At 37.4% G+C, this 24,147-nt stretch overlaps 1 protein-coding gene across 1 annotated transcript in view; it reads right to left on the reverse strand.

The window, feature by feature from the left end:
• The window catches only part of LOC134741104 (E3 ubiquitin-protein ligase mib1), a 364,534-nt gene that overhangs the window by 13,855 nt on the left and 326,532 nt on the right, over positions 1–24,147 (reverse strand). The window contains exons 12-13 of the mRNA XM_063673876.1: positions 3,281–3,539; positions 1,269–1,455 (exon numbers count right to left, since the gene is read on the reverse strand). Of these exons, the coding sequence (XP_063529946.1) occupies positions 1,269–1,455; positions 3,281–3,539 (446 nt within the window). The remainder of the gene's footprint in view (positions 1–1,268; positions 1,456–3,280; positions 3,540–24,147) is intronic.

The following is a 24,147-nucleotide window of genomic DNA, read 5'->3' on the forward strand; positions in this document are numbered from 1 at the left end:
AGAAGTAATGTAGGGAGTTAGTATGAAACGTACATTATTGTCCGCTGCTCTAACGCTGCTTTAAATTTGCTCAATAAGTTTAGACTGACAAAGGAAATATTACATACAGCCAACGACCAACCTCTCTGTAAGCATACTTGCATTAAAATTTAAAAAAAAAACTTACTATATTTATAAGCGGTTAAACATGCTAAAAAAAACCCAAAAAAAATACAAAAAAAACCTTTATAGGCTGTATCTCCTAAACCATGCGACGTAGCGCAAAAATAATCAGTTTCGTTCCCCTTTAGGTGACCCTTAATTTATACAAAAAAAAAAACCCAAAAAAAAACAAAAAATCTTTATAGGGCTGTATCTCCTAACCCATGCGTCGTAGTGCAAAAATAATAAAATTTTCGTTCCCCTCTAGGTGACCCTTAATTTATATTTGAAAAAGAAAACCCAAAAAAACAAAAAATCTTTATAGGGCTGTATCTCTTAAACCATGCGTCGTAGCGCGAAAATAATAAAATTTTCGTTCCCGTCTAGTTGAACCTTAATTTATATTAAAAAAAAAAAACAAAAAGAATCTGTATAGGGCTGTATCTCCTAAACCATGCGTCGTAGCGCAAAAATAAGAAAGTTTACGTTCCCCTATATAAAACCCCAAAAGTAATATACAAAAAACACAATGAAAATCAAAAAAGAAAAAAAAAAGAAAAAAAAAATATTTTTAGGGCTGTATCTCCTAAACCATGAGTAGTAGCGAAAAAATAATAACATTTTCGTTACCCTCTAGGTGACCCTTGATTTATATTTAAAAAAAAACAAAAAAAATCTTTATAGGGCTGTATTTCCTAAACCATGCCTCGTAGCGCATAAATAACAAAATTTTCGTTCCCCTCTAGGTCAAGAAAAAAAAAGAAACAAAAACAATAATCTGTATCTCCTTAACAGTGCGTCGTAGCGCAAAAATAATCAAATTTTTATTCGTCCTCGATACTCCACGCACTGAATAACCTATCACATTACGATATGAAACAATCATCATCATCATCATCATGTTTGTATTATTATTTCATTGCATGTTTGAGAAAAGCACTATACATACCTCGGCGTGAAAAAGGGTCGGCGGCCTCATAACTATGCGGCCTCATAACTATCCGGCCTCACTACGTTCGGTTCGGCTATTCTATTCGGCCGGCAACCCCTTACTTCACGGCCTCTGTAGTAATGTACTATTGCCGTATCATGTTCGTCATCCAGTCATCCTGCCAGGGTATAATCACCTTTCTTATTCTTAACGGTGAGGTCGGCGCCGTGTGCGGCGAGGAAGCACGCGATGGACGCGGAAGACTTCTTGTCGTGCGCGTGCGCTAGACCCGAGAGCAGCGCCGCGTCGCGCGCGTCTTGCAGCCGCCGCAGCTGTTGCAGCGTATGGTGGCGCAGCGCCTCGTGCAGCGGCGTGTCGCCGTCCTGATAAAGCGTTCATAATTGTATCCATTTACAATGTATGACAAAATTACGTCCTGGAAAGAGTATCCTTTTGTCTGTGGTTTGGATCCTAGCCACATTTTTCAGCCATCTACATTTTTTTTACGTCCGAGATTTCCGTAAGCCACACACAAACGGAATGTTGTTTTTATAAACGATAAAAAAAACGCCCTTAAGTTGACATTGCTAGAAAAAAAGTGTATTAGTTGGCTTTCCGCCCCGCCCCTCTATTTAGAAAACTACGACGCTAAACAAGACGGCAGTCAAAACTTACTTCAGTCTTATTGTTCTGAGACTGTTAAGGAACACGTCCGAAATGGCTATGCAGTTCAAGCGATAAAAACATATTAATGTCGAAATTCTAAATAAATTAAAAAAAATCTGAGCGGTCTTATCTTATGAGGCTGGCATCTCGGGCGGATTGCTAATCTACTTACATAGTGTGTATGGAAGTATGTTTTTGGTATAACCTCAGACTTGATTCGTCACCAAATAATAAAAATAATGTTACTAAAGATTTAGGCCCACTTGCACCATCCCACTAACCCAGGGTTAAGCGGTTAAACCGTTAACCCAGTGTCAAATAGGACTGCATGGTAACCATGGTCACTCCAGGTTTAACCGGTTAACCCTGGGTTAGTGGAATGGTGCAAGTGGGCCTTAGTGGGGAATAACGTAAATAAATTCCTAATGCGAGGAAGAAGGAGATCGGTGTGATGTCAGGAGTCAGGACGACTACTTACAATATTTAGTTAAAGTAATACTCGTAAATAGTTTATACCTACAGTAACGTGCAATAGAATAGAGTCAATAAGAACATGAAAATTAGGGTAAAACTATAATTTTAGATCTTTTTTTATTATATCTTTACATTACTTGACTTTATTTCAAAATGAACTGTATACAACCTTTACTGTCACGTCAAGCGGTTGACAAAAAAAATTCTTGCGTATTTTAAATTTTAAGATTTCAGTGTTCGAAAAAATTTCAAAATCACTAATAAAAAAAAATGAAAACCGGCGTTTTTCTAACTCGCGGGAATTGTTATAAAAATGTAAAACCCTATGAAAAAAATACAATTGTGGACTATAAATACAAGTGTAATCTAGTATAATGTCAGAAACCAAAATAGTTTTCTATGAGACTTGTCGTGTGTACTAATGGTCTATTATTCGGACTTTTTTGTTGATTATTGACGGACTACTTGGTTTTGTTTGTTTGCTTGAGGCACTAAATGATGATAGCGCCCATGAAAAACTAAGTAAAAAAAGTAAGTGATTAATTAATAAGTAGGTAGTAAGTAATCTAGTTATAGTTTTCCCCTAGGCCCTCATTTTCATTTTCTTATGTACTGCTATTACATATATTGCACACACACACAGCTGTACATACATACCTGTTTGTTTTGTTCTCATTAAAGAACATGAGGTGTGCTTGCTAGTAACTGCATAAAAGGACGCGATACAATTAGTGACTATAAATTCTTTATAAACAACGGCACTAAATAAGTAGAAAGTTTAGCTTTCGAGGCGATACCATCTCCTTCCACGGGATACTTTGATTATCCCTAATCGTTGTTGCTGTAGAGATGAGCGGAGCGGTTCGTATTGTCTAGAGCAGATAATATCGCGCATAGCTGTGCTAGTTTTGCTACCTAATATGCGGCGCAGCGTCATACGTACTCACCAAGCATTGTTTTTGCTTACTTTTTATCAAGAGCTGTGTAAGTGTTCTTCAGATAAAGATTTGAATAGTCTATGCCACTACTATTTTACGTGCATCACGGTCTGCAAGTGATAGTAAATACCTTATCGCAGATGTTGAGGTCGGCGCCGTGCGAGACGAGCAGCCGGACTATCTGCGTGTGTTGTCGCTCGACCGCCAGGTGCAGCGCGGTCTGCAGGTTCGCGTTCTGCAGATCAGGCCGCGCGCCGCCACGCACCAGCAGCTCGGCCACCTCCGCGTGGTTGTTCAGCGCCGCCAGGTGGAGCGCGGTGTAGCCGTCGTCCTTCGCGTCGTCCACTATCCACGGCCGGGGGAGTTTACCCAGCATTATCTTCATGGCACTGAAACAATAATAGAATGATGTTGTAACTAAGAGTTCTAAGATCGAGGTAGAATGGCGTTGGCAAACGATAAATCATGCAATACGAGTTTTCCACCATTAATATAATGTAATGTATACATATATTTTCCTTTTAAAATTTACAAATATTTCCTCTTAATTAGTTGTATGGACATCGTTCGAAAATTAAATAAGAATTCGCATAACAACGGGGCTTTCGTTTCATATTTATTAATAATAAACAAATACTCAATACATTTTACGTGATTTCAGTTGATTATACTATTATAATTTCATACTGTGCTCAATGCTGACAAACAAGGCTAATATTAAATAAGCCGCCTATAACAAAGTTCCGCGCGTACAAGTTTCGACACAAAAATAGCCATTTATAGTAATATATAAATACTCGACTCGTAGTAGCTTGCTAGAGTAAACTTATTCGTATACCCTTTTTTTGTATTTAAATGAAAAGGTAAGTACCTAAATTATATTAATTGACAAATATATTTTTTCTATTTGACAGGTCTACTCTAAACGGCATTGTGGTACGCTTTAACTGTCAATAAACATGACTCATTCACATTTAAACTCAGATATTTTGGTTTATATTTTTATAATATAATCTTGAACTTAATGAATGAGCTAAGAATAGGTACGTATTTAAGAAGAAATTTAACATAGGTTCATGTTAGATGAACCAGATTTTCGCGTTGGAAAAAAGGTAAAGTAAAGATTGTTGAAAAACGGTAAATATGCTTTGCGCCGCAAATATATTATGCACTCTGATTTACAATTCTCCAGGCAGTACCGATATGTCGAGGTGGTTGAACTGAAACTGAAATAACTCAAGAGATCGTAGCATTACTTGCAAGTTTCAGATTCAGATCCAAACACTATTGTCGAAAGGTGGATATATAACTTGAATAACGTACGTTCGTTATAAAACTTGAATAAGTAGGTAAGTACCTACTATTTCATTTGGACCTTATACTTCACGCACCTATAAGAAGTTGACGTAACAATTATTGTCATTATTGATCAATATCTCCAGGGTTTGGCAAACATCTGTAGAAACACATGATTTTCATTTACGAGTTACATAGGTACATATTAAAAATAAAGAATAGTATAGTATCCATAAACACATGTGGGATAAGTATTTTATTGTTGTTACCTATTAAGACGAAATTCGACTTTACATTTATGTAGAGTCACAATCGGTTGACGATGCTGGCAAGGTCGATAAACTCAAAAAGTCGGATTTGAAACTACTAACGGACAATTGAATGGATGGAAACAATAAATTAAGCAGTACACATTTTAATATGCTACGTTACGTTCAAAGAGTAAAAACGAACGAACTAATTAAATAAGGTCAAACGAGGCCGGGCGGCGGTGCCGGGTCCTCTACTCACTGCGCGTGCAGCGGCAGGCCGGCGCGCCCGGACGCTCGTCTCCTCGAGTTCGACGGGACCACGCACGCGCCCCGTGCTCACTAATGCAGTCGGATTTATCGCATCCAACACCCGACCCATCAAATATACAATCTCCTCTCTAACCGTTACATTTTGTTTTCAAGGAAATCTTTGCATCTCATATGAATTATAATGTGATACGGACCGCGCTTTTCATAAATATACATTGAGACGACTCAATGCATTTTACTTGGTGAAATATTTGAAACACAGAATCAAGTGATTTTTGTAAGTGATTGGATGACAACAATGGATATGTCACATCATAGTATGGTGAGTTAAATGGTGTTTCTAGAAGTATATTCAGGCTGATACATTCTACATTCAGAATCAGAGCACTTCTCCTCATGTATCTACTATACAATTTAAATGCGATGCTAAGCAACATCAAGTTGTCTGAAAAAAAAAAAACAAAACAAACGAGAAAAAATACTGCTTCCGGTCCGGTTACCAACACAAATAATTTGATTGTTTTCTTTCTCTACATAATTCTGTGGCCAAACTGTTTTGAATAAACAGGGAAAACAAAATAATAACTTTTTCCGCAAGCTGCAATTAAGGACGCGAATAAGTACTTTTATTTATATTTTGCTGTTACGAATTTTATCTTGTTTGAGGACGGCGTCCGGTAGTTTCCGGGGAGTTTTACGTCGTGTGAGCGGCATAAATCGGTATCGTTATAATAGTAAAATGGTATTGGAGTGGCGAGTGCCGAACACAAATTATACGATATTGACACAGTGCGGGCGTGGGGCCGGCGGCGCGGGGCGGCAGGGCGCGGGCGCGACCGCTGCACGCCGGAGACAAGAGTTATTATAATTGTAAAGCAGACCTACATATTCACCTAATGGTAGGCGCACCATTATAGGATTGTCTTTCACAAGGACAATAAAACCCCTGCATTATCATGATAACGCGCTAAAATTCTGCTCCCTGTCATATACACCGCTTCTGCAGTTTATACGTGCGTTTATTTCACTTCCGGGGGCTTCTTTCAGTATAATTCAACGGCAGAGTTTGAAATGGCCACCTGATAAATTACTTATACATATTAGCATGATGCATCAAGCTATCAAAAAACGCGAATCTTCTGTGTACATACAATTCTTTGGTTTAATGCAATTTTAAAACATGGTCCCATCCGGTAGAAAGCATTATTTTGGGGAGATATGTTATTTTGTTATACGTTATACGATACAGTACAAGTAGTACGAACGACGTGGGAGGCATCGGCCTAGCAAAAATGGTTCATATTGGTTCAAGGAAGGGCTATGCTACGGACCAACATTCAGTGCTCTCATTAAAAAAAGTCACTTGAAGACCTATGTTTATCAAATAAATAATTTGGAATTTGAAGACGTTTGTTATATAAAAGCTACATTCGTCGATAGTTATATGACTTCTGTCGGATGAGACCATGTTTTAAGCTATGAATCCGTAGGCTCGAAATTAAACTATCGTGAGACATACTTCAAAATACATTTTTAGATCATTACGGTTACACTCACCAGTCGCTTATTCCGTAGGTTCTATACATTATATTAATGTGCACTATGTGCAGGCCTCGCAGTTTTCATTGCACAGTAAGACGAAAGTGAGCTATGGAGTCGATGTTAACATTAAAATGTAAGTCATACGCATATTCATTCTTATTCGGTAATTTCGCTCTAAATTACTTTTATAAACATCCTAACTACGTAATTCTTCTAAGCGCCACTTGCACCGTTCGACTTACCCGGGTTTAACCGGTTAAACCTGGAGTTACCATGGTTACCAGTACAATTTGATACTGGAATAATGGTTTAACCGCTTAACCAAGGGTTAGTGGGATGGTGCAAGTGGCGCTTAGTAGTGTAATAATTATAAATAAATAAAATGTAATTATTATTACATCGGAATCTTATAGCTCTAACTACATTTTAACTCAAATACCTAGTTAAACCGACTAAATTTAGTTAGCCACATTAGGGAATAACTGGAAAAAATACTCGATCGTAATTCGGACTTTTGGATAGTTCGTTAGATGAATAGGTTGACGAATTGACGATTGATGTGCAAAAACAAGTGTAGTCGGCAACATAAACTTGTCCTAAACTAAACCATATCCCTTAGCAAGGATGTATTGCGAATACACCGCCGTAATATATCTACATTACATCCACTTTGATCACTCTGCTGCCGATGCCGCAATGTCTAACTATTATAATGTAAGTACTGTATACAAGGCTGACTGACTAAACATGATCTATGTATACGCACATTATATATATATGTATATATATATATGTAGATACAAGGCTGACTGATTAAACATGATCTATGTATACGCACATTATATATATGAAAAAAAATGAAAATGAAAAATGAAAAATATATTTATTTTGCACACAAAGATGGGAATTTGCAGATGGAGTATACATGAGGTCCAGGTTGCGCGCATGCAGCGGTATATATATATATGAAAGTGATGTGATGTTTTACCCAGATTTATAACGACTATTTTAAACTGAAAACTATAGTCCTATGTTTAAATTATTGTATACTTATTTAGCTCATTTAAAGCCTTACTTTGGAATCGACAATATAAAGTTACCAAAAGTATTCCTAACTCCTACTCTCACTCACCCAATCGTCACTGATAAAAAAAAAAGAAAATTAACATAAATCTGAAGTCTGATTACGGCGAACCGTAGCCCCATTGCTATCCTTCCACAATTCCCATGTTAAAACTTGGTACTTACATTATTTTACGTCGTGAATATTTTCGCTAATATCGCAGACTGTTTGCGTCGGTTTCGGAACCGCGACCGTAGTTTTTCTCTACAGCCCGTTTTTACCCTTTAGGCATTTTATTGGCGACACTTCCAGCAGTTACAGCACGAGCGGTAAATTCGAAATACCAAGCTTAAATGTTGTAGCGGAGAAAGGTAAAGGTTAGGGCTTCTAGCTTAGTGTAGGCAGGAGGCAGGAGTAGTGTTGGTAACAATTTAACTCTAATGAGTCTAAATTCAAAGAATACGACTCGGTTTTTTAAGTGGTGAGTCGAACGTTTATGACGCGTGTCAAAAGGACTCGAGGACTAAATGAGTGTAAAGAAAATTGGCAGCTATAGCTTTCTGTGTGTAAACTGTAACTGTTAAGGTAAACACTGAGTCTTCACATTGTCTAAAAAGGCCCGAGCCTATAGAAGGCTCACGTTAAAATAACAACATTCGACATATTAACTGGATTCTACATAATTCATTACAATTACTCCAAACCAAAGACTCGATTTTTTGCCAACGCTATATAAATAGGTTATTATATGGTTATACTATAAGAACCTAGTTTTCATTTTCTATCGCTCCAGTTAGCCGGCTACAAGGTAAGGTAGGAAACATTGTTCATTGTTAAAGCGCCCTTTATAAAACACTTAAATTACCAAACGGCAAACAAAAGTGTTACTAGCAAGAGTATACAGTGTGCTTATTCCAAATGGGGTAGGAAAATCAGAATAAAATCGCTATTATAAGTTCGTTAGAACGAACGCTGCAGTGGTTTGTTCCTTTTTATACAAAAATATGTTATTTCTCTGAAAACTTATTACGAGTAGGTAATGTTATTCCGGTTAACACTAACACATTAAATATATCGTGTTAATTGTGACTTTAAACAGACTTTGACAATTATCTACTTATATTTTAATAATAGTGTCTGTATTTTTTTTATACTACGCCGGTGGCAAACAAGCAAGATGCATAGCCTGCAACTCCAGAGGTGTTACATGGTGTCTGTATGACTCACGATATCTAATATTTTGAGATTAAGTACATAGTAGGGTAAGCAGTGACAGCAAATGTATGGTACAGTATGCACTTTAGTCTCAGGCGATGCCGCTTGGCACGATTGTTCCTTAGGTCAAACAAAGCTGATTTGGCCCGGTAGCCACGAGATCGTACCGTGCCTACCCCCCCAAAAAGAGGGGGGGGGGAGGGGTCGACTCCCCAGGTCTAATTCGTCCTAGTCTTAGCAACTAGGGCAAGTTATATATAATTTTCGGATAATTTAGGGACGAGGAATTAATTTTTGAAATAATTGTTATACCTTTTCATACAAAAAATGATTTTTGTGCAAAAAATAAAAATGTTATGTAATTTTTAGGGTTCCGTACCTCAAAAGGAAAAAACGGAACCCTTATAGGAATATTTTATAAAATGAATCCTTAAGGGGGTGTAATGTGGGGATGAAAGTTTGTATGTAAGAAAAATAAAAACAACAAATTTGCACCAAAAAAGGGCAAAAATGCATGAAACAAGCATTAAAACATTATAATCATACTTTTAAAACGCCAAATTCAGTGTTTTTGTAAACATTTTTAATCACTGACTTTGGCCATAGTTCCATTTGTATGAAAATCGTCACCGCCACGCGCTATAAATTATTTTTTCCTACAAAAAAATGTATGAATGCCTCCTTGAACATGATGTTTCCAGAATGAAGAATAAATGGACTACATTGTCCAATTATTTATTTAGTGCAAATCGCCACACTGTGATTGTAATAGCCAAAATTGTCACAAAAAATTACATAACATTTTCATTTTTTGTACAAAAATCACTTTTTTTGTATGGAAAGATATAATTATTATTTCATAAATGGAATTCCTTGTCCCTAAATTATACGAAAATGATATATAACTTGCCCTAGTTGCTAAGAGCAGGAAGAAATATAGCATAGATTAGACCTGGGGAGCCGACCCTTTCACCCCCCCCCGTTTTGGGGGAAATGCACGGTACGATATCGTGGCTACCGGGCCAAATCAGTTTTGTATGACCTAAGGAACAATCGTGCCAATCGGCATCGCCTGAGACAAAAGTGCATACTCAAGGCGCTTACTTACCCTACTATACGTTATTAAGATAAGTGGACGACAGCTTCTCCATACCAACTTAGATCCCATTTTGCTCTCCAGTTATTTACATTATGGACAATATTTTTACCTAATTTAATGAAGGTATATTAACCAGGCCCCTTCGTTTTACTATCTTCGATGTTTTAAAAAAGCCAGACGGATAGAAATATTTTCTGTAATGACAATACCCAGACAGGAGAAAGGTTTTTATGCTCCACGCGTTTTACCACTTAGACCACGCGATCATCCACTTTCCTCATAAGCTCGAATGCCGGTCCTGGACGGCAGCACAAGATTGTTTAGCACCGGGACGTTTTGCGAGAATTGCGAGCGGCGATTCAAAGGCAAGGCCTATTATGGAAACGTCAGAAGGTTAATTCTCAACTTGTTTTGTGCGCACAGTTCAAAATCAATTTTATGCGAGCGCGATTGACTGTGACACATTGTTCATACAATTAAATGACTTAGTTTGCTTTAAATTAAATAAGAAACAGTTTCTAATTAGCAGTTATCTCGTTCATGAGTGGATAGCCAGTGCCCAACAGTGGGACACATGGGTTGGTGATGATGAACATAAAAATTAATAGAAGGCAGGCATTAATTTGAATGTATAATCCGTAATCTAAAAAACCTGAAGCTTATTTCAATAACTTACTAGCAATAATTTACTTTGTTTTAAACACGATTCGGACAAAATGTCCACTAGAAAAGTATGTAGTCATGTTGCGAACAGTATGTCATATCCGCATCGAAATCGGTCCATTGGTTGGAGCTACGATGCCACAGACAGACAGACTTTGGCGTCAAACATATGTGACGTTTTCAACCAAAAGGTACCACATTGTCGGTTGTCGATAAGGTTGATTTCTAATTGAAGCTATATGGAAATAGCGCCTTACTGACAAGCGACAATAAGTACCCTTTTGGTTTAAAATGGCATATATAACACCACTCTTTTTGTGTCTGGGGTTAAATAAATAAAAATAAAATAAAAATAATTTATTTCAGATCTTAAAACCCATATTTTACCACGTTACAAAATATAAATATAAAAAATAAAAATTAAAAAATATAAAAATAACATTGATAAAGATTAAAAAATTATAATACTAATATTAATCCTACAAACATTCTTTTTATATATGCACATTAAAAATAAAAAGAAGTAATAATGACGTTACCTAATTAAATACTTCTCCATAGGCAATCTCAAGCAATTACCTACGTACTAGCGTTGATCGTTTTACGAAAAAGCCACTAAGGCAACCAGCACTTTAGTATTTGTATTTGATGGACGTTGTTGTACGGCTAGAAAATTGTAACACATTGCAAATAAGTAAGCGTACTCGTCGAGACGCTTTTATCATTTATTTATTTATCTTACAAGAACGGTTTACACCAATTACACTTGCAGTTTATGAATTACACACACAACACACTTATACATAAGTAACAGTGTAGAAGTTATTCTTCAGCTCTTTTACTCATTCATAGTCTCACAGTAAGCGAGGCACCTGGACGCTAGCCTAGACCAGGAATCAGTAAATATATCTATTACTTGTAGATCGTTACTCGGAAGCTCGTTCAACGAGCTGATCATATCGCACAATGCCAATGGTGTGGCGGCGAGCCGCGGTAGCACGTGGTCCTGCGCTGTTTGACAGCTGCGGTAGGGGCGCCAACGAGATCTGTTCGAAGGCACAATAATGCGGTTGAGGATGTTGTGCACTTCCATGCTGTTAATTAAGTTTCGGAGCACCTTGCAAGACGTAATCAACCGCATTTTATAACATAATCAATAGCATACTTTACTTTTACCTAATGCTATACCTAGTCAAAGTAACTATGTATAGTTAACAGTTATTCCTAACCTTTTCTATATTTTACCCGTGTGACCTTTTAGGGAGACTGATTTTACTCCTAATTTAAAATGATTTTAAGCAATCAATGCAGGCAGCTACAAATTCATTTTAGTTACCAACCCTGTTACCCCGATGGAATGACTGTTTTAACTTCAGCGGGGATAATTACCCTCAGGTTCGGAACCGAGCTATAATAGCAGGCACATCAGAATACGGTGGCGCTGGCGCTCATGCTCGCTTACATGACACAGTTGGATATTATGTAGATACGAAGCCGAGTCTTGAGATACAACTGAATTTACTGGTTAGATTAGATATGAGTGGTCCAAGTGATCATATTCCTACAACAGTGAGCTGATTCCCAACGGATCGGGAATAGTAAGTTATGGAAATGTGCGATTGGGGCAGCAGCGGGCACTAGTGGCCAATAACAATGTCGCATTAATATTCAACAGACGCTCTTTGGACGTTCAGTTGCTTCGCTCTGCGGCCAGCTTCGCTGCGATTCGTTACTTTTCTCGCTATACCGCCATCGTCCACTGAAACCTGAAAAACTTACTTTATTGCGATAAATGGAGAGTGAAACTGTTTGCAATTGTATTGTCATATGAGGATTCGTATCATAGTTTTCCATTGTAACAAGTCGAGACGATATTGTTCCTTTGACCCATATCAGATTGAATTGTTTGAATATACATTAAACTTTAATAAATAAAGTGTTTTTCAAACTTTACGGTGCCACGGCCCTTTATGATCATTAAAATTCTTTCGCGACCCCAACACTGTTTCAAAAAAACCTCGTTTAAAAAATCTGGAACGCATCTTTCTATCATTCAATCAATTACATAACTTACATATGCGTTTTGGTACGCATAAGCAAGCTACTTTTATAGTTAGGCTGTTTTACATACTACCAATTTTTTAACTGGCTTCAAGATTTCAAAAGGAGGTTCTCAATTTAGTTGTTTTTTTAATTTAAAATTTTGTTATTTTATAACCGTAATTTTTTGACCGATTTTGAAGTTTTTTTTTATTGAAAGGGTCTCTCGATCTGACTGCGACATATACATATAGACTGGTTCCATTTTGATAATGGGATCCATGAGGAATCGAAGGAACTCGTCGAATCTTAAAGGCATAGGGCATAGGTACACATAGTGAGTTTTGTATTTTTATCAGCAAATCAAGTTCTTACATTAAAAAAGTGACATTTGATAAAGCGGAACTGCTGCTGATGAATCCGAACGGAAATCTTCAACGACGCATAGTTCACGTTTGGCGATTTGTTCTCTTCGCTATGCTTGTTAAGCAAGTTACATTTTGAAACCACATTTTAGCCCAGAAGAAAATAAAAACTAGAAAAAATTACCATGACTATTTCAAATACGATTTTTTAAGGGTACGTTGAGGTGGCTGATCGCAACTCGACTGAAAAAAATACTTTTGGAACTTGCAGGAAGGGAAGGATGCTGAAATTGAAGATTGTATCCATCTCGATTGGTGCGTTCTGGGTTTAAAGAATGGCTGAATATCTTAATCTAGCAAAATAAGCCGTTAAAATTTTGATATCATTTGCTACTTCTTATTTATGCGAGCTGACATTTTCAACAAAGGTCAATCAGCTCTTTCTGAATACAGACACTGAATACAATTAAATAGTTATTTACGATACAAGTGCGGAAAAGAGGAAATTCGAAACGAGTGGCGATAAATTAAAACACGACCGCAGGGAGTGTTTTAAATCGACACGAGTTGCGAATTTCCTATTCGCACGTGTATCGTACAACGTTTTACAGTACATATGGCCCTTTAAACTGTCGACATATGCACGAAAAGTACTATTTGACGCACTAGTGCGAGAAAGTAGCACCATATGTACTGTAAAAATAAATTCAGTTTAGGTGCCTACCTAAAAAATGATTTGTTGAACGTACATTTCCATCCTTTAAATTTTAAAGGATTTACAAAAATCTAATCTTCTCTAGAAGCTGAATTTCGCGACCCCCTTGGATAAGTGCCGCGACCCCCCTGGGGGTCGCGACCCACAGTTTGAAAAACACTTAATGATTAAAGCATTGAAAACTGGCAATTTTCTATAGAAAAATCAAAGTATCCCGTTTCCATTAGTCTTGAGTGTAAATAATTATATAACTAAATAAAATACAGTGGAACCTCGATAGCACGAACCTCAAGGGAAACGCCAAAAACTTCGTGTTAACGACGTTTCACCTTATATAGGGCATCGACTTAGGGAGGTTCCCATAGGTTATTGTTCGTCTTAAAGAGGTTTTGAGGTACAGAGGTAAAACGCATTAAAAATTCGTGTTAGAGAGGTAATTATACAAACGCATAAAGTACAATCTTATTGACTTTTTCGAGTTACAGAGGTTTGTTAGTAAATAATTTCGAGATATATAGGTGGTATAACAAATACGCCTATTTTTTTGAGTTGTAGAGGTAAAAATTGTACTGGATAAAGGGAATCGTTGGTTACTTCGTCTTAATGAGGTTACATATTTCGAGTTATGGAGGTTTTGGGCAGAAGGGAAGGGAATGGTATTTTACTCGTATTTCGTGTTAATTAACGAGGATTGCTGTTGCTGATATCTTAAATTGTCCCAGACAAGAAATTACAGAAACGTTTATTGCTCATTTTTAAATCGCAATGGAGTAAGTTTAACAGTTTGTCAGGCCAATTCGAGTTTTAGTCTTCGATCTGTTTCCGATATGATACTGATCTGTCAGTGTCAAAAGTGACACTTATTCAACTAAAAACGTCATTTTGACATTGACAGATCAGTATCATATCGTAAACAGATCGAATGACTAAAAACGACGAACGAAGGATTTAAAATGAGCAATAAACGTTTCTGTTATTTCTTCGTAGACAAGTTTATCTCTGACAATCACGTAAGGCTGCTGTTGCAAAGTGTGGCTTCGAGGAAATCGCCACCAACCGTATAGTCCCGACCTGGCCCCTAGTAACTACTATTTGCTTTCGAAACTTAAAGCAGACTTAAGGGGAAGAAGATTTTCTTTAGACTGTGAAGTGACCCATGCGGTTTACGCCCGTTTTGAGGACAAACTTTCAGAGTACTTTTACAAGGGGATAGAAATGCTAAATTACAGATTTAAAAAGTGTGTTGAAATAGAAGGGGAATAAATCGAAAAATAAAAATAGTTTTGTAAATCTATGCTCTTATTTTCTATGTCAGGCCGGAAATTTTGGACCGCACCTAAACTGAATCGACGAATCGAGAACATGAGCATATTTGTTCATATCATACTTAGTAAATTCTTTTGATCAAAACTATATAAAAAGTTGTGTTATGTATTTAACAGACAAGTAACTAAATGACCTTAAATAAGTTCATTATTTAAACTTCATTAATATATCATTGCCATTCACTACTGTGCGTGCTGCGTGCGTGTGGTGTGTGTGTTGCGTTCATTTCAAATCCATAATAATACTGTTTAATGGTATGATATAAGATATAAGTATTATTATTAAAATGATTATTATTAAAATATGTATGTTAATACTGCGATACTAACTAAAAATTTATTGATATATGAATCATCTGCTTAAAGAAATTTTACATAGAACGTTTTATAAAACTATTGTCACCTACAAGATTCCCATTTACGTAAACATATTATTATTATTGTTTTAATTCGTTATTAATGATACGATACATGTAGATACATTACAAATCACATAGTAGGTAATCTATTTTTATTTATAATAAATAATACCTACCAAACTAGTCATACCTAAGTCGCTACACTGTCTGTAATATGATGAGAATTTCCTGCTTACTATTTTGTTCCCTTCAAGCAGACAAAAGATGAGTTGGCCGGCGTCCCACAAGCTTGTCTGTGAAAGTTTGCCAAAATTCTTTTATTGACTGAGCGAGTGCCGAGGTTTACAGGCTGCGGTGGGAATATTCGGGCAATAGCCGCCCGAGTACGCGGCTCGACCTGTGTCGCACACTAAGTTAGCTGACGACCAATAAAAAGTATTCACATTACGTTGGCAATTTTTATTATATGGGAATATACGATACATTTACTAAAAAGATAATTAAAGAACTTCTCATTCAACTAAGTAAGGGATTCAAAGAACTTAGTTTTAATTAAATTTGTTTAAATTTAAACTGGACATTAACAATGTATTAGCTTAATTTATGAGTTCGGTGTTGTTTCAGAAGTTCAGTGAACGCTGAGGATTGCCAGATCTCATGATCGGAACTATGTATAGCCTGGCTACCCCGCGGGAGGTGACAGTGGTGGATGGTGTATAACTAATAATAGCCTCCCCTCCAGCGCGCGAGCATCGGAACGCTGACGGGCGCGCACATGTGGCGCCCGCGCCCGTCGACGTCGCACTCGGCCTGCAGACGTTTATTTTCGAAGCGGTCGTCACGCGGCGCGGTAACGCGGGCCACGGTGTTCCTTACATAAGAGCCTCCTAGGAGCGCGCCGGCAACCACCCCCGGCTCGTGCACCTCGTCCAGTTACCGCATGTTGCAAGTCGGTGCACATTCGGGAAACCGATCCGACGGACGCCCGCCGCCGGGTCTATTTCGGGAAAATACAAATTTGGAATGGATGGTACTCGCCAGTCGCGAGCGAAAGCCGGCGGTTGACTCCATTTTTAGAGCTGGTCTGCGCGTGCGCAGCGCGCGCGCCGCCAGTGTTCTGCGAGCTGCCACCACGCTGCGTCGCGACCCACCCTTCCGCCACCTCTGGGTGGGTTCTCGCGAGCGGCTGCCATAACTTTTACCCGGGGATGGCGTCACGTGTAAAACATTAGTGTGCCAGTATAACTATTATCATCGAGGACTGAAGCTATAAGTTGTCAAGAGTGAAGACATCTCAAGAACCAAGATAGAAAAGAAGCTTTGCGCGAGTTCCGTGCTTCCTTACTTCCCATAGTGCTTATTATCGTATGGAATGTAAAGAAGTATGGAGCTGCGCGGGCGTGACCGCGGGTCCGGAAATCGCATCATCGCTGCTAACATGTGTCACAGAAGCTTCTCAAAGGACTTATATTCTTTCCTGCTTGTGTTTCTAAGTGTATTAATTACCCTTTTTGTCTGTGCTTTTAATAGCTGAAATTTGCGAGAAAGTGAAGATTTACGGGATAGGAATTTGTTGATCAGTTTTTATTTGAATCTTGGTTGACTATCCCCTAATGATAATGTGATTTAGAATTTTATGTGTAATCATATCAATTCGTTTGTTTGAGGAGTTAATTTTTTTTAAAGGTCTGGTGAATTAAATCGGTGATAAAAATTGATTACTTGTTCGGTGGCAAGTTGTCGTAAACGCACACGTGGTGTAGGTAACAGTGTTGAGTAAAGCAACATAAATAAACGCGACCAACCAACGGAGCAAGCTGGGCTCCGCATCACATTCCAATTTATATTTAGATGTAGGTACCTAAAAAAAAAGAGCTACTGAAATATTCATAAACGAGGATTTAAGGATTCTTACACGTTAAACTACTAATTTTTAGTATATTCAAATTATATTAAATGCTTCTTGCCTACTGGAGAAGTTACTTGAAACTTAAATCTCGAAAGTACTTTTTGGAGCGCTCTACATTAAGTTTAATTAGGATATATAATAATTACACGGCATTAAATTAGAGTTCGAAACACATTTCCTAAGTGACAGATTGATGAGTTTATTTCAACACGTCACGTTTCTATAGAGTTAAATAGGTATGCATACAAAAAGTAAAAAGTGTGCTAAATTACTAATAATATGGATTTACGTACAAATTCAACATGTAACGTAATTAAACTAGTGTGTAACCTAGAGAAAGTAACTCTAAAAAAATGTTACCTCTACTCTACCTAGACTATGGACACTTCTTATGCTTTTGAGCAAAATTATGATTGTTAGTAAAGAGAGGTATCCCACGCTGTGAAAATAACTAATACTACGGTATCGTGTTCTAAGTACTTTATTGAGGGAGCAGTAATTTATGCTATCAATAATAGTTGTTAGCGTCCGTCTGTAAAGAAAAGGAATGGCAAAAAAGGGGGTTTGAAACAAAAAGCGGGTGTGTTGGGCCGCGCCTGCGCCACATCTGGAGGGAGCACTGCATCTCATTATGGCGGCACGGTCGCGGCTGAATGGACCCATGCCCGTGCCGCGATATGCCCATGACAATGCCGAACAATTAGGGAGTGCACTGATTCGTTGCACTTACACAATTTGTATATTGTCTAAGATTGATCATGTTTCTTGGGCTTTGTTTATTTATAACCTAGATGGATTTTGGATGGTAGGAAATACGAGTATTACGGGAATATTTACCGGACATGCTTTATTTTGCGTGCATAAGCACGCAAAATTATTTCATGTATAAGCAGTGACTTTACTAAATATGTAAAAGCTAAAAATATTTGGTATATTTATAAATTTTGTTATTTTTATTATCTTACATTAATCCCATAGCCATCACGGGATTAAACTTAACGGGAATCGTAGGTTTATATCTAAAATAAATATAATAAATACAATAAATAATATAATTATCGGTTATCTTACCGTATCAGATTTATAGTTGTAATGTATTTCAAACTTTGCATATACATTTTGTAGGAATACTTTTTTAGAATTGGATTCAAAGATAAGCATGATTCAGAACATTTATTCAACTTATACATATAAATGTTAAGAAGGATTAGTTTATGAATTTATCCAATAGGTCAGCCCCTTGCCCATTGATTGTATAAGATAGCAGCTTTATGAACCTAAACATTTAAAACTCAATTCAATGATTAAAAATTCAAAATGAACCATTTCTCAGCTTCCTTTTTAGTGTTTATTGGGTAAATTTATATTATTGTAAAACACCGGTATTGTAACATTTGTAACCTACAGTTTACATAAAAGACTAATCGTTATGAATATTAAAGCAATACGAGTGCCTGTTAAAACCGTAAGGGCATGAAAGAGCAAATGATTCGGTACTCGTCCATTGTTTTAAATGGCAGTGAATACGGAGCTGGAATAGCGCAGGAGCAGTTACCGAATTCACAAAAAAATTCGCTTGTCCATAAGCCCGTTTCTAGTATAACATGGCCTATGTCCGTAATGAAAAACTGTAATCAGAGATCACAATATAGTGGTTCACTTGGGGCGATATGGTCAGTAAGTGTTGTGAGTAAGGCGCAGTGGCGCGGCGGCGGGCGATGACAGTGCGCACGCACTCCCATTACTCGCCGACAACAAAATAAAGACGCGAGGCGTGACCGTGCCGCCGATAAACTGATTTGTTTCTACATGCTTTTAACCTATAGGTAGAATATTTTGAACGGTAATAAAATATGCATAAGTAGGTCAGAACATGGTCAGAATCAGAACATTTTAAGGCAATGCTTTTTAATATTTCCCTATATTGCTGTTCCTGGGGTAATCTTGTGCCTGATCAGTATTATAATATTACAAAATATAGAGAGAAATATTTAGCAGAATCCGGCTTCATATTTTATCTTATCGTTTTAATCAATGTAGTTCGGATAGGATATGATACCCCTTTAGTTTAAAAACGCAATTTAATGTTAAGAAATAGTAAACATTCCACATGTGCGCTTACTACACAGAGTTCCTGGAAGACCAGCATGTATAAAGGCAAAATTGTTATCCACGCCATTGTATTAGTTTTAAGAACTAGCTTTAAGAACTATTTTTAAGAATATATGTGCTATACCCTGTCAGGGTCCATGTGAAACTTTATCACCTGTAACAACATATGTATCATGGTTTGCAATAAACATTTATGATTTATGATTTATGATCATACGATCTGTGTAGTAAGTTGCCCTTGACTGGTTTTTATTGAGAATTTTATGACAGAGCTGGGGTCGCGGAGCGGGTAAAGTTAAAATCATTTAGAATGAACATATTTTACTAAATCCATCATTACAATTTGTGTTTTTTTGCCCAGAAAACAAGGTCGATATTTGAGCAAACGATTTTGTCACAGAAGATACAACTCGGATAATAGCCAAATCGCGCCGTCGCCTACTGCACCGGCTACTGTGCACTATCACATACGACAGACCTGATTCGCGCCCTTTAATAGTCCACCTTTTACTATACCTAATACAAAAGGTTTTCTATGAGAAAGGGATCTCGACCTACCAGTTTTTTACCACTCTCAAATCAGAAACAATTTATTCATGCATCCATGCAACGACCATTGCCAACAAAAGAATTGGAAACTAGACAGGGGTATAATGAATGCTAGACAGACCATTTTAATAATGTTGCTTGCGTGCGATTTTGTTCAATACATGAATGGTTAATTCCCATTCTTTCCTGCCGTGTCCATAGCGTGTACTTTTTGATTGAGCTTTGCTTTAAATAAAAGGAAATCAGACCGTCAACTATAAACGAATATACGACGTCTTTCACGTCTTGTAAGCACTGCATTATTAGAAAAATATAAGTCTTCCTAATATTTTATTACATTAGTACCTATAGGGCTATAGGGTATACTCGGCTCGGGGTAGGGTATGGGAGTATAGGGTAGTAAGTACTTTTTGGAAATAAAGATTTATTCAACCCAGAAAATAAATATCTAAATTCACCTTTTTTTTCGTTTACCCTTATATTCTTAAAGGGTCCTATTTCTTTCGTTACATGCATTGATTTTTGTAATTGAGATTTGTACAAACTGCTTTCTCTGATGAAGAATGAATATAAACACTTAATCCTTCACTAAGTCTTGCTAGGCCTAAGCACACATAAGACATTAGATAATTTTATAAGCAAGAACGTACCTATATGTATAAGTACCTAATAAACTTGTGGAAGATGATTTTCAAAAATCATAAGTGTGCAAGTAGATGTCGGCTCGTTTCGGCCCATGTCCATTTCCTGGCACACGTCTAATTACGAGTAGATAGGTATGTACTTGGCCGGCGTGCGCCGTAAAATGACTAAAATATAGCAGGAGACGTTGATAAACGATATTCTAAATTTGACAAATGACAGATTTAAAATGTATACATTCATGAAACATTAATGAGGACGCAATGTTGATGCTGACAAATTGATGAGAATATTGAAAAGGTTTCACTTAGCCAAAATGGCCTTATAGTTTCGTCATGTCCGTCTGTCCGTCCGTCCTTATGTCACAACCATTTTAGTCGGAAACTTACGGTATATTATATATTTAGTGAAATTTGAAACATCGGTATATATTGCGAGCCGCGCGAACACGCGCTTTTCTATTCTATTTAGTGAATACTTTCGGAAACAATCGCTCCGAAAATCCAAAATAAAGCGTACACCCCTCAAAATGTTTAAACCGGGCGCACAAAAAATATGAAAAAAAAAAAACAGAAAATAAAGCTTAACAAAAACTTACTACGAACATTATTTTGAAGATGATCGGTTTAGGCATTAGTTTATTCTTTTTTTCCAAAAAACCTTTCTTCTTATGAAAACGATGTAATTGCCACGAAGACAAGATAGCGTGGTCCGACAGTCCGACACGCACTTTTTAGGGTTCCGTACCCAAAGGGTAAAAATGGGACAGACAGACAGACAGACAGACAGGCAGGCAGACAGACAGACACGGACAGACAGACAGACAGACAGACAGGTCAGACAGTCAGACAGTCAGACAGACAGACAGACAGACGGACAGTGGAGTCTTAGTAATATAGGGTCCCGTTTTTACCCTTCGGGTACCGAACCCTGATAAAAAAACGCATTGACTTCCAAACGAATACTAGTTTGAAACCGTTCAAATGGTCAAAATGTAAAACCAAGGGTTACCAAATAATCCCTATCTCAAATATTAATAACGGGTCACTCACGCCTTTTAAGTCGAAAAACGCTCGTCACGTTTCACTCCGTACCGAATAAATACGATACATTTACGATACGATATATTTAATATCCGTGTCTCACGGAAGTTTTGTTATTAAAATCTCTATCTTGGTTATGTAATTATAAGTTCGTATGTTATATCTGGGGGTTTTCAGAAAAATGGTACCATTTACTTTTTTTCGAAAAACCATTAACTTTTGGTTTATTTAGACTCAGAATCACGAGTACTATTGAATGAGACAAAGAAAAAAAGTGTCCCCAGTTTTTCATACAAATATTGGGTGTCAGTTTTGTAGCGGTACATACAAAATACAGGGTGGCTAAAATATAAGTGCCTATTATATACTAGGTAAGTCAGTTCATTTTGCGAAAGCACATATTACGTTGTTGGAACGCGGGCGCACGGCCCACTACACAATACGGTGACTCATTACAGTAACGCTGTTGCCTACTGCTTTCAATTAAGCAAATAAAAACTGTAATTAGTCAATATGGGACTTTACATGTCGTCGAGACATAACACGGAATAAAGAACATTAGCATTTTCATACTCCCATTTAAACTTCCGAACCAGATCAAGTCCGTATACAGATCAGATATGTATAAGAAAAACGTTAAATTTAGTCTGTTTCATAGGCTTATTTACGTATAATAAGTAATCGTAGCTTATTTTACGATGATAGCTCGAAATAAGAGAATGACGCGCAAAAACAACCAACAGACAAATCTTTGGCAGGGTTCCAAAGAGAGCCCACGGAGTCTCTCCAGAGTTTAGCCTAGCCGCACTAGACATCTATGCTGACATTAATAAATATGGAATTAAATTAACTCACAATAAAAGCAGGCCTAGAACTGAAAAGAAAAGGGAGGCCGATGTAAGGTTACGAATAAATGGCGAAAGGTTTATGTTCTATTAAACCAGAAGAAATATTTGAAACCCATTATAAGTTATCATCATCATTATCTGAGGCAATACAGCCCCACCCGCGGCCCTTAGCCTGGTCAAGCAAATCTCTCGAGTCCGATGTATTTGTGGCTTTCCTTCTCCAACTTTTCACTCCTAAGGTGCTGATGTCCTGGTAGACGCCGTCCAACCATCTGAGCTTGGGCTTGCCTTTAGCTCTGCGGCCCTCCGGACGGCCTGCTAGAAGGCGTAACACGTGCCCTGCCCATCGCAGGCGTCCGATCTTTATGGTCTTAATGACGTTAGGCTCATTATATATTTGGTATAGCTCGTGGTTATAACGCGTTGGCCATCTCTCATCTTCCATCACAGCGCCTTAGTAAGGTTTTGTACAGGAGAAGTTTTATGCTTCTTGAAAGAAGTTTCGAACGAAGGTATCTTAACAGGCCGAAGTAGCACTTGTTAGCGGTCTCATTGTCAATCCATCTAAAACGCAAGCAATCATTATAGGTAGTTCGAAATTAATCTCCCGAATTGGTTTTTCCAATTTACCTACGATTTTATTTAACGGCACACAGATTCCTTATTCTTTTCAAGTTAAAAATCTAGGCATAATTATGGACCGTACTCTATCTTGGATTCCCCAGATCAATGAGGTTAGTAGAAAAATGTTTGCTGCAACAGGATCCCTACGGCGGCTTCGTAACTTTTTACCGCTCGCTACTAAAATTGCGCTTGCTCATGCTCTGCTTCTTCCCATTTTAGATTATGCGGATATCAGCTACCCCGATCTTTCTGAAGAGCAACTAAATAAACTCGAACGTCTTCAAAACCTATGCATCCGGTTCATTTATGGCTTGCGAAAATATGATCACGTCTCCTACTATCGTTCGCAGCTCAAGTGGCTTCCTATACGTTTGCGACGCAATTCCCACATTCTAGCTCACCTATACGGTATTCTCTTCAACCCCTCTACCCCGCTTTACCTGAAGGAGCGCTTCAAATACCTCTCTTCTTTAAGATGCTCCCAGAATTATCTGCTTACCCAAGTTTCTTCTTCTTCTAAATTCTATAACGATTCCTTTACCTTCCAAGCGATTCGGTTGTGGAATGCTCTGCCGTCGGAGCTAAGACGAGCTAAATCACTCCCCATTTTTAAGGCTCAGCTCAAAATCCACTATCTGTCCCTTCCTCAAACTCGTTAATTATTAGATTCTGTCTGTCTATCTGTATTGTGTGATATGTTTATGTATGTATGTAGGAATATATATATATATATATATATATATATATATATATATATATATATATATATATCTATATATATATATATATACATATATATATATATTGTATATATTACATTTATGCATGTATTGATATTGTTATATATTTAGTTGTGCTGATATCCGACCGCCTGTTGCTGCTTAGTTTTTTATGTTAATTTGCTGTATTTAATCATGTTTCATTGTGCACAATAAAGAATATTATTATTATTATTATGTGTATCTCCGTTTTAAAACTCTCGGGTCTTTCGATCCCGGTCATTTATAAGGCGTGCGTGGGGATATAGATCCAACACGTAGAGGCCGTTTGGAGAGATTTGATGTCAT

The sequence above is a fragment of the Cydia strobilella genome, chromosome 4 (genome assembly GCF_947568885.1).
Source record: "Cydia strobilella chromosome 4, ilCydStro3.1, whole genome shotgun sequence".
NCBI classification, from domain to species: Eukaryota; Metazoa; Arthropoda; class Insecta; order Lepidoptera; family Tortricidae; genus Cydia; species Cydia strobilella.